A 13,147-nucleotide genomic window follows, 5' to 3' on the forward strand; every position below is an offset into this window, starting at 1 on the left:
CAGAATCGACAACATACAAACACCAACAACCATAATTAAAATATAGGCCTACATGCCGACGTCGCAAGCTGAAGACGAGGAGATAGAGAAAGTGTATGAGGGTACTGAAAGGGTAATACGGTATGTAGAGATGAAAATCCAATAGTCATGAGGGGACTGGAATGCAGTTGTAGGGGAAGGAGTAGAATAAAAGGTTACAGGAGAATATGGGACTGGAACAAAGAATGAGAGAGGGGAAAGACTGGTTGAGTTCTGCAATAAATCTCAACTAAAAATCGCGAATAATCTATTTAAGAATCACAAGAGGGGGAGGCATACTTGGAAAAGGCCAAGTGGTATGGGAAGATTTCAGTTAGATTACATCATGGACAGACAGAGATTCAGGAATCAGATACTGGATTGTAAGGCGTACCTAGGAGCAGCTATAGACTCAGATCACAATGTAGTACTGATGAAGAGTGGGCTGAAATTCAAGAGAATAGTCAGGAGGAATCAAAACGTAAAGAAGTGGGATACATAGGTACTAAGGGATGACGAGATACGCTTGAAGCTCTCTAAGGAAATAACGAATGGGTCAGTAAGCAGTACAGTTACGAGGGGGAGTTGGGAAATAAGTTTCCCCTGTCGACTGTGGGCAGAGTTGTGTGATGCGGGAGAAAGACAACACAGCAGATAAATGCGCACGTGCAGGACACCGATACACCATTCGGTAGAGGTCGACCGCGATCAAGCAGATGGCGCTGTCGCAGTGCCTGCGCAAAGCGGAGGCCGGCCGCTCTGTCTTTTCCCGGAGCTATGGAGAGAAGGTGCGTTTTGAAGTCGTGGTCAAAGGCGGGAGTGAGAGCTGTTATCCGCTATGAATGGGCAAGTTTAGTACCAGGCACAGAAATTCATAACCGCCTTGTTGAGGTGCATGAGTCAGGTGTGATGTCTAGGCAAATGGTGCGGAGATGGTGCCAGCAGTTCACTGATGGACGTCAGCAAGTGCAGGACATACCGAGACCTGGACGGAGGTGCACGGCCACAGTTGTAAATGTCAGGGAGGTGGATGACATGATTAAAGCGAACCGGCGTATCACCAGCCATGGAGTAGCAGCAGAACTTGAATCGGACGTGAGGGAGCTCACAAGATCATCCGCGACATTCTTCGATACAGGAAGGTGTCAGTACGATAGGTGCCCCGCCAACTGACCCCGACACACATGGAACAACGCATGGCGTTCAGCCTGGAACAGCTCGTACGTTACCAAGAATCTGGCAGTGACCTTCTGTTTCGGATTGTGTCGGGGGATGAAACATGGGTCCACCACTACACGCCCGAATCGACGGCCGCATCCACGGAGTGAAAACATCCGTCATCACCTGTCCGAAAGAAGTTCAAAAGCACTCCGTCTGCAGGTAAAGTGCTACTCACTGTGTTCTGGGACACCAAAGGAGTTTTACTGCTGGACTTTCTGGAAAATGCAACCACCAGTGCTACGCGGTACTGTGCCACTCTGTCGAAATTGAAAGAGGTGATTCGGAAAAAGCGGCCTGGTCTTCTCAGATCTGGCGTTCTGCTGTTGGATGACAATGCGAGACCACACATCGACGGCAACGCAAAACCATATTGCTGCTCTTGGTTGGGAGCGCCTACACCATCCGCCTTACAGTCCGGATCTCGCACCAAGTGACTTCCATCTGTTTCCTGCTTTGAAGAAGACTCTCGGCGGAAGGCGCTTTGGCAGCAATGCTGAAGTCAAACAAGCCGTTCAACACTTCTTCCGTATGCAAAGCCCTGATTTGTCCTGGAAGGCTTTTTGAAGCTTATAAAGCGGTATGACAAATGCCTCAATGCTCTTGGAAATTACATAGAAAAATAAAGATATGTCTTGTCTTTAATGTCTCATTCTCTGTTTTTTCCTTTCACACACAACTCTGACCACAGTCGACAGGGGAAACTTATTTTCCAACTCCCCCACGTAAGAGGAATGGATATCTCTAAAAAGGAGAATCACAGAAGTTGGAAAGAAAAACGTAGGTACAAAAAAGGTAACTACAAAGAAACCATAGATAACAGAAGAAATACTTCAGCTGGCCGATGAGAAAAGGAAGTACAAAAATGTTTAAGGAAATTCAGGAATGCAGAAACACAAATCGCTGAGGAGTGAAATAAATAGGAAGTGCAGGTAAACTAAGACGAAATGGTTGCGCGAAAAACGTGAAGAAATCTAAAAAGTAATGACTGTCGGTAGGACAGACTCAGCATACAGGAAAGTCAAAACAACCTTCGGTGACATTAAAAGCAAGTGTGGCAACAGTAAGAGCGTAACGGGAATTTCACTGCTAAGTGCAGAGGAGAGAGCGGATAGGTGGAAAAATACATTGAAACCCTCTATGAGGGGGATCATTTCTCTGATGCGATAGAAGAAGAAACAGGAGTCGATTTAGAAGAGATAGGGGATCCAGTATTAGAATCAGAATTTAAAAAAGCTTTGGAGGACTTAAGATCAAATAAGGCAGAAATTATAGATAAAATTCCATCAGAATTTCTTAAATCATTGGGGGAAGTGGGCAACAAAACGATTATTCAAGTTGGTTTGTAGAATGTATGAGTCTGTTGACACGCTATATGACTTTCGGAAAAATGTTATCCACACAATTCCGAAGACTGCAAGAGCTTCAAAGGCGAAAATTATCGCACAATCAGCTTAACAGCTCCTACATTCAAGTTACTGAGAGGAATAATATACAGAAGAATGGAAAAGAAAATTGGGGATTAAAAATAACGATCAGTTTGCCTTTAGGAAAAGTAGAGGCACCAGAGAGGCCGTTCTGACGTTGCGGTTGATAATGGGAGCAGGACTGAAGAAAAATCGAGACGTTCATAGGATTTGTCGACCTGGTAAAAGCGTTTGACAATGTAAAATTGTACAAGTTGTTCGAAATATAATAGGGGTAAGCTATAGGGAGAGACGGATAATGTACAATATGTATAAGAACCAAGAGGGAATAATAAGAGTGGACGACCAAGAACGAAGTGTTCGGATTAAAAAGTGTGTAAGACAGGTATGTATTCTTTCGTCCCTACTGTTCAATCCGTACCTCGAAGAAGCAGTGATGGAAATAAAAGAAAGATTCAGGATTGGGATTAATATTCAAGGTGAAAAGATGTCAATGATACGATTCGCTGATGACATTACTATCCTGAGTGAAAGTAGAGAAGAATTATATGATCTGCTGAACGGAATGGGCAGTCTAATGAGTACAGAATATGTACTGAGAGTAAATCGAAGAAGGACGAAAGTAATGAGAAGTAGCACAAATGAGGACAGAGAGAAACTTAATATCAGGATTGATGGTAACGAAGTAGATGAAGTTAAGGAATTGTGCTACCTAGGCAGCAAAATAATCAGTGACGGAAGGAGCAAGGAGGACATCAAAAGCAGACTAGCAATGGCCAAAAAGGGCATTCCTGGCCAAGAGAAGTCTGCTAGTAACAAACATAGGCCTTAATATGAGAAGCTGTAGAGGGCAAAAACTATAGAGTAAGACAGAGATTGTAATACATCCGGTAGATAATTGAGGTCGTAGGACGCAAGTGCTACTCTGAGATGAAGAGGATAGCACACGAGAGTAATTCATGGCAAGCCGCATCTAACCAGTCAGAAGACTGATGGAAAAAAGAGACAACGGCTGGAGGGGGCCAGGAATATTTTGGTGAAAGATTCATTAGAGTCCACGAGTTTCTTATGTGGGCAGTAATCATTTTAAAGTTATATGCGAACCTCAACCCTCAGAAAAAACTAAGATCGTGTTTCAACGTGTCTCAACATTAAATACCACTTATTCCATAAACTGTTGCCTTCAGATTTACTACATTTTCACACACGAATACGGAAAATACATTTCGCGACATTTAGTAAAAACCGCTGACTTTGCTTTGTTTGTATCATTCGTTACACGAAATTTTTCTTATTCCTAATCATAGGTATTGAATAAAACTGCCACGTGTGATTAGCCGAGTGGTCTTAGGCGCTGCAGTCGTGGACTATGCGGCTGGTCCCGGCGGAGGTTCGGGCATGGGTGTGTGTGTTTGTCCTTAGGATAATTTAGGTTAAGTAGTGTGTAAGCTTAGGCACTGACAACCTTAGCAGTTAAGTCGCATAAGATTTCACACACATTTGAACATTTTTGCGAATAAAATTGGGGAGAAGAGAAATTTGTGACACAACTTGACTAGAAGAAGGGATCGGCTGGTAGGACATATTCTGAGGCATCAAGGGATCACCAATTTAGTATTGGAGGGCAGCGTAGAGGGTAAAAATCGTAGAGGGAGACCAAGAGATGAATACACTAAGCAGATTCGGAAGGATGTAGGTTGCAGTAGGTACTGGGAGGTGAAGAAGCTTGCACAGGATAGAGTAGCTTGGAGAGCTGCATCAAACCAGTCTCTGGACTGAAGACCACAACAACAACAACAACAATCGCGTTTTAAAATACTTGTTTCTTTGCTTATTTTCATTTGCACCTTATCTGTATGCCAGCAGCGTAACTGAAACTGTAAAATACTACTGTTACTTTTAATGATTGTGGAGCGACAATCGAAACGCATGTTGTTGTTGTTGTTGTGGTCTTCAGTCCTGAGACTGATTTGATGCAGCTCTCCATGCTACTCTATCCTGTGCAAGCTCCTTCATCTCCCGGTACCTACTGAACCTACATCCTTCTGAATCTGCTTACTGTATTCATCTCTTGGTCTCCCTCTACGATTTTTACCCTCCATGCTGCCCTCCAATACTAAATTGGTGATCCCCTGATGCATCAGAACATGTCCTACCAACCGATCCCTTCTAGTCAAGTTGTGCCACAAATTTCTCTTCTCTCCAATCCTATTTAATACCTCCTCATTAGTTACGTGATCTACCCAATCTTCAACATTCTTCTGTAGCACCACATTTCGAAAGCTTCTATTCTTTTCTTGTCCAAACTATTTATTGTCCGTGTTTCACTTCCAGGCCGGCCGCGGTGGTCTAGCGGTTCTAGGCGCGCAGTCCGGAACCGCGCGGCTGCTACGGTCGCAGGTTCGAATCCTGCCTCGGGCATGGATGTGTGTGATGTCCTTAGGTTAGTTAGGTTTAAGTAGTTCTAAGTTCTAGGGGACTGATGACCACAGATGTTAAGTCCCATAGTGCTCAGAGCCATTTGAACCATTTTGAACCATCACTTCCATACATGGCTACACTCCACACAAATACTTTCAGAAACGACTTTCTGACACTTAAATCTATACTCGATGTTAACAAATTTCTCTTCTTCAGAAACGCTTTCCTTGCCATTGCCAGTCGACATGTTATATCCTCTCTACTTCAACCATCATCAGTTATTTTGCTCCCCAAATAGCAAAACTCCTTTACTACTTTAAGTGTCTCATTTCCTAATCTAATTCCCTCAGCATCACCCGACTTAATTTGACTACATTCCATTATCCTCGTTTCGCTTTTGTTGATGTTCATCTTATATCCTCCTTTCAAGACACTGTCCATTCCGTTCAACTGCTCTTCCAAGTTCTTTGCTGTCTCTGACAGAATTACAATGTCATCGGCGAACCTCAAAGTTTTTATTTCTTCTCCATGGATTTTAATACCTACTCCAAATTTTTCTTTTGTTCCTTTATTGCTTGCTCAATATACAGATTGAATAACATCGGGGAGAGGCTACAACCCTGTCTCACTCCCTTCCCAATCACTGCTTCCCTTGCATGCCCCTCGACTCTTATAACTGCCATCTGGTTTCTGTACAAATTGTAAATAGCCTTTCGCTCCCTGTATTTTACCCCTGCCACCTTCAGACTTTGAAAGAGAGTATTCCAGTCAACATTGTCAAAAGCTTTCTCTAAGTCTACAAATGCTAGAAACGTAGGTTTGCCTTTCCTTAATCTTTCATCTAAGATAAGTCGTAAGGTCAGTATTGCCTCACGTGTTCCAACATTTCTACGGAATCCAAACCAATCTTCCCCGAGGTCGGCTTCTACCAGTTTTTCCATTCGTCTGTAAATAATTCGCATTGTTATTTTGCAGCTGTGACTTATTAAACTGATAGTTCGGTAATTTTCACATCTGTCAAAATGTGCTTTCTTTGGGATAGGAATTATTATATTCTTCTTGACATATGAGAGTATTTCGCCTATCTCATACATCTTGCTCACCAGATGGTAGAGTTTTGTCAGGACTGGCTCTCCCAAGGCTGTCAGTAGTTCTAATGGAATGCTGCCTACTCCAAGGGCCTTGTTTCGATTCAGGTCTTTCAGTGCTTTGTCAAACTCTTCACGCAGTATCTTATCTCCCATTTCATCTTCATCTACATCCTCTTCCATTTCCATAATATTATCCTCAAGTGCATCGCCCTTGTATAGACCCTCTATATACTCCTTCCACCTTTCTGCTTTCCCTTCTTTGCATAGAACTGGGTTTTCATCTGAGCTCTTGGTATTCATGCAAGTGGTTCTCTTTTCTCCAAAGGTCTCTTTAATTTTCCTGTAGGCAGTATTTATCTTACCCCTAGTGAGATAACCCTCTACATCCTTACATTTATTCTCTAGCCATCCCTGCTTAGCCATTTTGCACTTCCTGTCGATATCATTTTTGAGACGTTTGTATTCCTTTTTGCCTGCTTCATTTACTGCATTTTTATATTTTCTCCTTTCATCAATTAACTTCAAGATTTCTTCAGTTACCCAAGGGTTTCTACTAGCCCTCGTCTTTTTACCTACTACATCCTCTGCTGCCTTCACCACTTCATCCCTCAAAGCTACCCATCCTTCTTATACTGTATTTCTTTTCCCCATTCCTGTCAATTGTTCCCTTATGCTCTCCCTGAAACACTGTACAACCTCTGGTTCTTTCAGTTTATCCAGGTCCCGTCTCCTTAAATTCCCACCTTTTTGCGTTAATCACCACATATTCATAAACTGTCGCCTTCAGTTTACTACATTTTTACACACGAATATGGAAAACACATTTCGCGACATTCAGTAAAAAACGCTGACTTCGCTTTATTTGTCTCATTCGTTACGAGAAATTTTCTTATTCCTAATCACGTTTTAAAAAACTTGCTTATTTGCGTATTTTCATATGCATCTTATTTGTACGCCAGCGGCGTAACTGAAACTGTAAAATACTACTGTTACTTTTAATGATTGTGGAGTGACAATCGATACGCATAGTGGGTCAAATAAAAGTAGGACTGTGGTGTGCGTACTGTAAGACCTTCAGTACACACACCATCAGATTATTTGACTTGTCGCTCTAACGAAGTAGGCGAGTGTCAGCAATATGTCTCGTGGTCTTATCGTGGCGTGTTTATCTTCTGCCGTTAGGTCAGACGATAGAAATGCCACTTGCACGCTTAGAGTAGCAGATTGATGGCGACCAACTTTAAACAGAACTTGATTAATTTTCACACACATTTATTAAAATAATAAAAATCATAGTTATTACGTAACTTGATTCTGGATGCTGTTTACAATTGACAATCTGAAGTCCTTTGGTCTTGGTACGTTAATCTTATTCCCACATATCTCTGATACTTGACAAAGTATCTGTTCATTTATCTTAATGGCTATGTACAGGAATATGATAATCTTATTAGGCGCAGACTGAAACTTGACTATGGACTGGTACAGGCTAATGCAGACTGGTACAGACTAGTGCAGACTGGTGCAGACAAATGCAGACTAACTAATCGGAGTTTTCTTTTTCCTTTATTGTTATTTTTAAGCCTGTTTACAGGCAGGCCAGCAGCAGCATACTACGCCGCTCTTTGGCCGCAGACAAACACAAAAGATACAAATGAAGGCAATTAGAGAGAAAAAATATGGTGGACATAGAAACGGAGACAAACACTTTTTAAAATACATGGAGCCATTCACGGGCGTAGAGTCCAAGATAAAATTTGTTCAGACACTTGGACACATACATAGACGAAAATTGTCACACGTGAACGTAGGTGCACAAAACGAATAACAACGAACCACTTAAGCACAAAACGACGGCACATACAGAAACACGAGGCATTCATCTCCAGGGCGCGAATGTTCACTAACTGTGTACAAGTCTGGGGACCTACCAAGAGAGGAGGAGGGGGGGTGGGAGAGGGAGAGGGGAGAGCAGATGCCATGGGCAGGGGAGACAGGGGGAAGGGAGGAAGGGGAGGGGAAGCCCGGGGGAAGAGGGGTGGAGGGAGGGGACGGGGGAAAAGGAAAGAGAAGGGAGGGAGGGTGCCTAAAGGAAAGGACACAGGAAGTGGGGGTGGGGAGGATCAAAGTTGATAGGAGGGGTAGATGGAGGGGAGGAGGACATCATCAGGGAGGGGGAGCTGGCGGAAGCCACCTTGGGAGAGGGTAAGGAGGGTGGAGAGATGGAGACCGGGTGGGACATGGGAATACAGGCGCGGCAGTGGGAGGGGGTGGGAGAGGATGGGCGAGACAAGCAGGTGAGGAGGATCGAGTTTGCGGGAGGTGTACAGGATCCGTATCCTTTCAAGGAAAAGGAGGAGGTGGGGGAACGGAATGAGATCGTACAGGATCCGCGTGGAGAAGGGGAGACAGATGCAATAGGTGAGGCGGAGTGCATGGCGTTCAAGGATTTGAAGGGATTTATAAAAGGTAGGGGGGGGCGGAGATCCAGGCCGGATGGGCGTAACAAAGGATAGGGCGGATGAGGGATTTATAGGTGTGGAGGATGCTGGAGGGGCCCAGACCCCATGTATGGCCAGAAAGGAGCTTGAGGAGATGGAGTCGGGAGCGTGCCTTGGCTTGGATTGTCCGGAGATGGAGGGTCCAGGAGAGGCGACGGTCGAGGGTGACGCCAAGGTACTTGAGGGTGGGGGTGAGGGCGATAGGACGGCCATAGACGGTGAGATAGAAATCAAGGAGGCGGAAGGAAGGGGTGGTTTTGCCTACAATGATCGCCCGGGTTCTACTAATCGGTCTGTACACTCGTTTTGATATCTCGCGCGTTCATGTATCACTGTGCGAGTGTGATCCGCGAGGAGAAAAGGTTCTACGTTAGCAGCAATCTCATTGGCTGTGTTACATATTAATACGCGGATCGGTGGAAGCAAAATTTGATCCGTCTCTAAAGCAGCGCCATCTCGTAGTGCGGAGACGGACGAGCGCTGCGCCTGCGCTGTTGTGCTTAGCGGGGCGCGCTCTAGTGGGAAAGTTGTGTACGCGCTGACTACGTGGAACTGTGTACACAACAAGGACTCATATAGAATATATCACCAATGGATACTACACATCAGACTCAAGCTCATTATACGCGGGATAAGAGTGCTAACCAGAGTTCTTCCTGTTTACGTTTCCACAGCTACGTAGGACCTCGCACGAGCGCTCGTCTCGACGTCTGCAAGTACACGCTGGACGTGTTCCGGCTGCTGCACCTGAACTCCCTGCCGAGGTTGCCGACGCGGTCGTCGCTGCGCTGCGTGCTGGTGGCGTGGTGCTTCTTCAGCCAGCTGCTAGCCACGTCGTACTCCAGCACCTTCACCTCGGTGCTGACCGTCCAGCGCTACGGCCCCCCCATAGACTCCTTCCGGGACCTCCTGCAGAGGGGCGTGTTCTGGGGCGGGCACAACCAGGCGCTACAGCGCCAGATCTCCGTGATCGACGACCCTTACATAAGGGAGTTCGGAGCCCGCTACCGGGAGGAACTCACCCCACAGGATAAGGAATCCAGGCTCAGGGAAGGGCACTACGCCGTCTTCGTGAAGGTGATCAACGATTACGTCACACACACGGAGAATCTGCCAGCCGACGTTCGCCGCAGCCTGCGTTTGATGAGGGAAACTATGGCAAAGTACTACATTTCAATAGCCCTCCAAAAAAATTCTCCATACAAAAGCACATTGGATAGAAGAATGAGATTTCTTCACTACAGTGGCCTCATTAATTACTGGATGAAACACGTCATAGCTAGACTCGGTCACCACTACATGAGGTCATTTTTTGCTGATCGTGCAGACAGTCAACATGAGATGCCTCAGAAACTCTCTCTTCAAGCTGTCGAGGGAGCATTTTTCATATTTACAACTGGAATAATCGTAGCATTTCTTGTCTTTCTATCTGAAATCACTTACGAAAAATTTTGTTATTGTCTACAAAGATATCCAAAAAGACCACGCTACTTGTATAATTTGGAATAATTTGTCAGACATGTTTTAAAGATAAATTTTATGGTCACAATCAATATTGTCACTTAAATTTCCTGTGCATGGTGTTTCTTTGGCTCTAGTGTACCCATGTTCGAATATACTATTCTTACTATTGATAAAAACGCACGACACACTGATTGTGGAAACAACACTAGTATAGGCTTGTTGATTTTGCGAAAAACGGAAAAATATATGTAGTTGTAATATTATTCTTATTTTTCAGTTCAATTTCACTTTGTATCGTACAGCTTCTGATTATATTCAACACTATCTTAGATGTAGTTATGATTAGATTATATAATGATCTTAATACCTTAAGTTGTTGAACAAGTGTTGTTCCTGAAATAAATTTCTTTTCACAAAACGATTTTGTGTTGTTCATTCTAAAATTTACTTTCTCCACACAGAAACTGTTATTGTAGAGTTGCATGATAAGTTCTCAATACTAGCTTTATTGTTTCTCGACACAAAAACTGTTATTTTAAGATTACACAATAAGTTCTGAAAACCAACTTGTAACTGCTAAACATTCAACCAATTAAATGGCGAGACTGATGAAGCATTGTCGGTTCCATGTTGGTTATTTGCTGTTCGCCTCTTTACTGTCTACTAAAGGCCGGTTCTGCGGGTGTCTACAAAGTGATATCTGCTCTTCTGGGATACAGAACACCGAATTATTGTGGTTGGCTGTTTCCTTGTTACTTAATGGAACACAGTTTTTGTATGCTGCAGCAGTTGTTCATTTAGTGAATAAATAAACGAAACGTGCGCTTTTGCTATCACATCCCCACTGCCTTCGTTTCTCTGTTCAAATTCCATGAACTCTGCTAGTGTGAAAGACTATTTCTTATTTCCTGCGATTAGTCTGCTGCTCATTGCTTCCCGAGACAAAATATTCCATTGCAAATATTTTGGCCATTTTCACTTCTGCAGCGGCTCCCATCTTGGGTTTCTTGTTCAGGGTCTTGCTTTGTAATTTATTTTTAAGCGCTTCGCAAGTTCGACAGGTGTCAACTTTCGGATGGCCAAATGAAAGTGAAACCGTTCTTCGAATATTTTCAGATAAAATTAATGCTTAATATTACCTGCTTGAGGGTACTATATTTTGAACTACCCATGTATGATTTTGACATTTAGTTGCCCATTTAAATAATGCTGTTTTTTTGTGACATGGCTAGTAACTTTTTGGGTATAGAAATTTACGTGATCAATAATCATACTTATTTCTGCACCATTGATTTGATTTGATGATGCATTTTAAACCTCTGATCAACAGAGGAGTTTCCACAAGCAACCGGTAGGGAATTACATATGGAAATCAGTCCTTGAACATAAGAATCTTGTGCATTCTCTGATGTCACGCTTTAGAAACATGAGTTAGTCACAAATACGCTCCCCTTAGACCATTTGAACTATATCTTTTATCGAAGCGATGTGGAATGAGGCAGCTGATGATATATGTAACCTTTATTATCAGAATATTGATTTCTTGTGGTTTTCACTAACGTTTTTCTCTGAAATGACTTGGCACCTGTAACTCGCAATCTTTTTACGATTTTACCTTGATACTTGACATTCCTTACGCCTTTTTTCGACTTTAAACTTTCACTATCAACATCTAAACTCTTATCAACAACGTCTAGACCCATATAATCCGTGACAGTCTTTAACAGTTCTACTGATTAATTAATAATCTTAAGAATAATAATTACTGTGGAAAATTGCTGTCCCCACACAAGAGGCGCAAAAAATAGTGTGTTCACTCGGGAGCGCGTGTCTCAGCTAATTTAGTCACATTGATGCTCACTTCAGACAGTCAGGCCTATGGGTTTCCGTGTAAACGAAAATTCTGTAACACATAGTATTAGATTATTAGATGATACTCTGAAGAAGAAGGGTCAAGTCGCCGTCGGACCATCTGGATTTAGGAGATCTATGGTTTCTTTAATACACTACAGTAACCAGGAAGTTTCTTTGAGTGGGTTGGTACCGATTTCTTTCCCTGTCCTTAACACAGTGTTAAAACACATGCATCTAGAAGGCCATACCGTTAACGTCGACTCAGTGAAATCACACTGTGGTATCACTGGCAAGAAAGTCGTCCGCTTATTAGCCAAGGAAGCTACTGTGAAAGGGCAGACCACCTGGACTACAATACTGGCACGGATTACCGACTGTGCTACAAAGAGGTACAATAGAAGACTGGCAATGGGAATGGCAGGTAACAACATGAGATAAGGACAAGGAGTGTGCAATAATGCAAGCGTTAGTCTCATATTCCATGAAATCGCATATGCATTCAGTGTTTAGACACATCATCTCTCTAATACATAACCAGATCCAAATTTTACCAAGGATGTTCACAGGCTGCACGTCGTAGAGGTGCCTTTCTGCTCTTATGGGAAAGAAGAGGATGCATATCATTTGGGTACCTTGGACTGCACGGAAGTATTATAAACTTTTTGCAAGAACTTGTGAAGCTTGGTCATCCGTTGTCAACCTCCACGAATACTTTGTTAGGAACACGACATCACAAACCTCTCAACGTGATGTAGAGATTCACTCTTATCGCAGGTATCCGCTTTTGTTGTGTTCCAAAAATGAACAGCATAGAGACAGAAGTGATGACACTTTCTGCAGGACCTGACCATCATTTTGCAGGACAATGCTCAAGCACATACAGTGCAAGCTGTTACTGATTTGTTTGACTGATGGGGTTGCTAAGTGCTATACCACCTCCTGCACTCTCCTGACTTAAGCCCTCGTAAGTTCATCTCGATTTCTAAACTGAAGGAAACACTTCACGGCATTCACTTCAGAACTGCTACAAATTCGTCAGGCAATAGACCGCGCCACCCGAACTGTCAACACAACTGGCACTGCTAAGAGTATCCTATGACTTCCACATCACTGGCAACAGGTTATACACAATGCTGGTGACTACTTTGAAGGT

At 43.4% G+C, this 13,147-nt stretch overlaps 1 protein-coding gene across 1 annotated transcript; it reads left to right on the plus strand.

The window, feature by feature from the left end:
• Positions 1 to 9,267: 9,267 nt before the first annotated feature.
• On the plus strand, positions 9,268 to 10,185 carry LOC124593782 (glutamate receptor 2-like). The gene has a single exon (XM_047132131.1). It carries the CDS (start codon positions 9,268 to 9,270, stop codon positions 10,183 to 10,185), a length of 918 nt encoding a protein of 305 aa, XP_046988087.1.
• Positions 10,186 to 13,147: the final 2,962 nt, after the last annotated feature.

This window comes from Schistocerca americana, chromosome 2 (genome assembly GCF_021461395.2).
Source record: "Schistocerca americana isolate TAMUIC-IGC-003095 chromosome 2, iqSchAmer2.1, whole genome shotgun sequence".
NCBI lineage: Eukaryota > Metazoa > Arthropoda > Insecta > Orthoptera > Acrididae > Schistocerca > Schistocerca americana.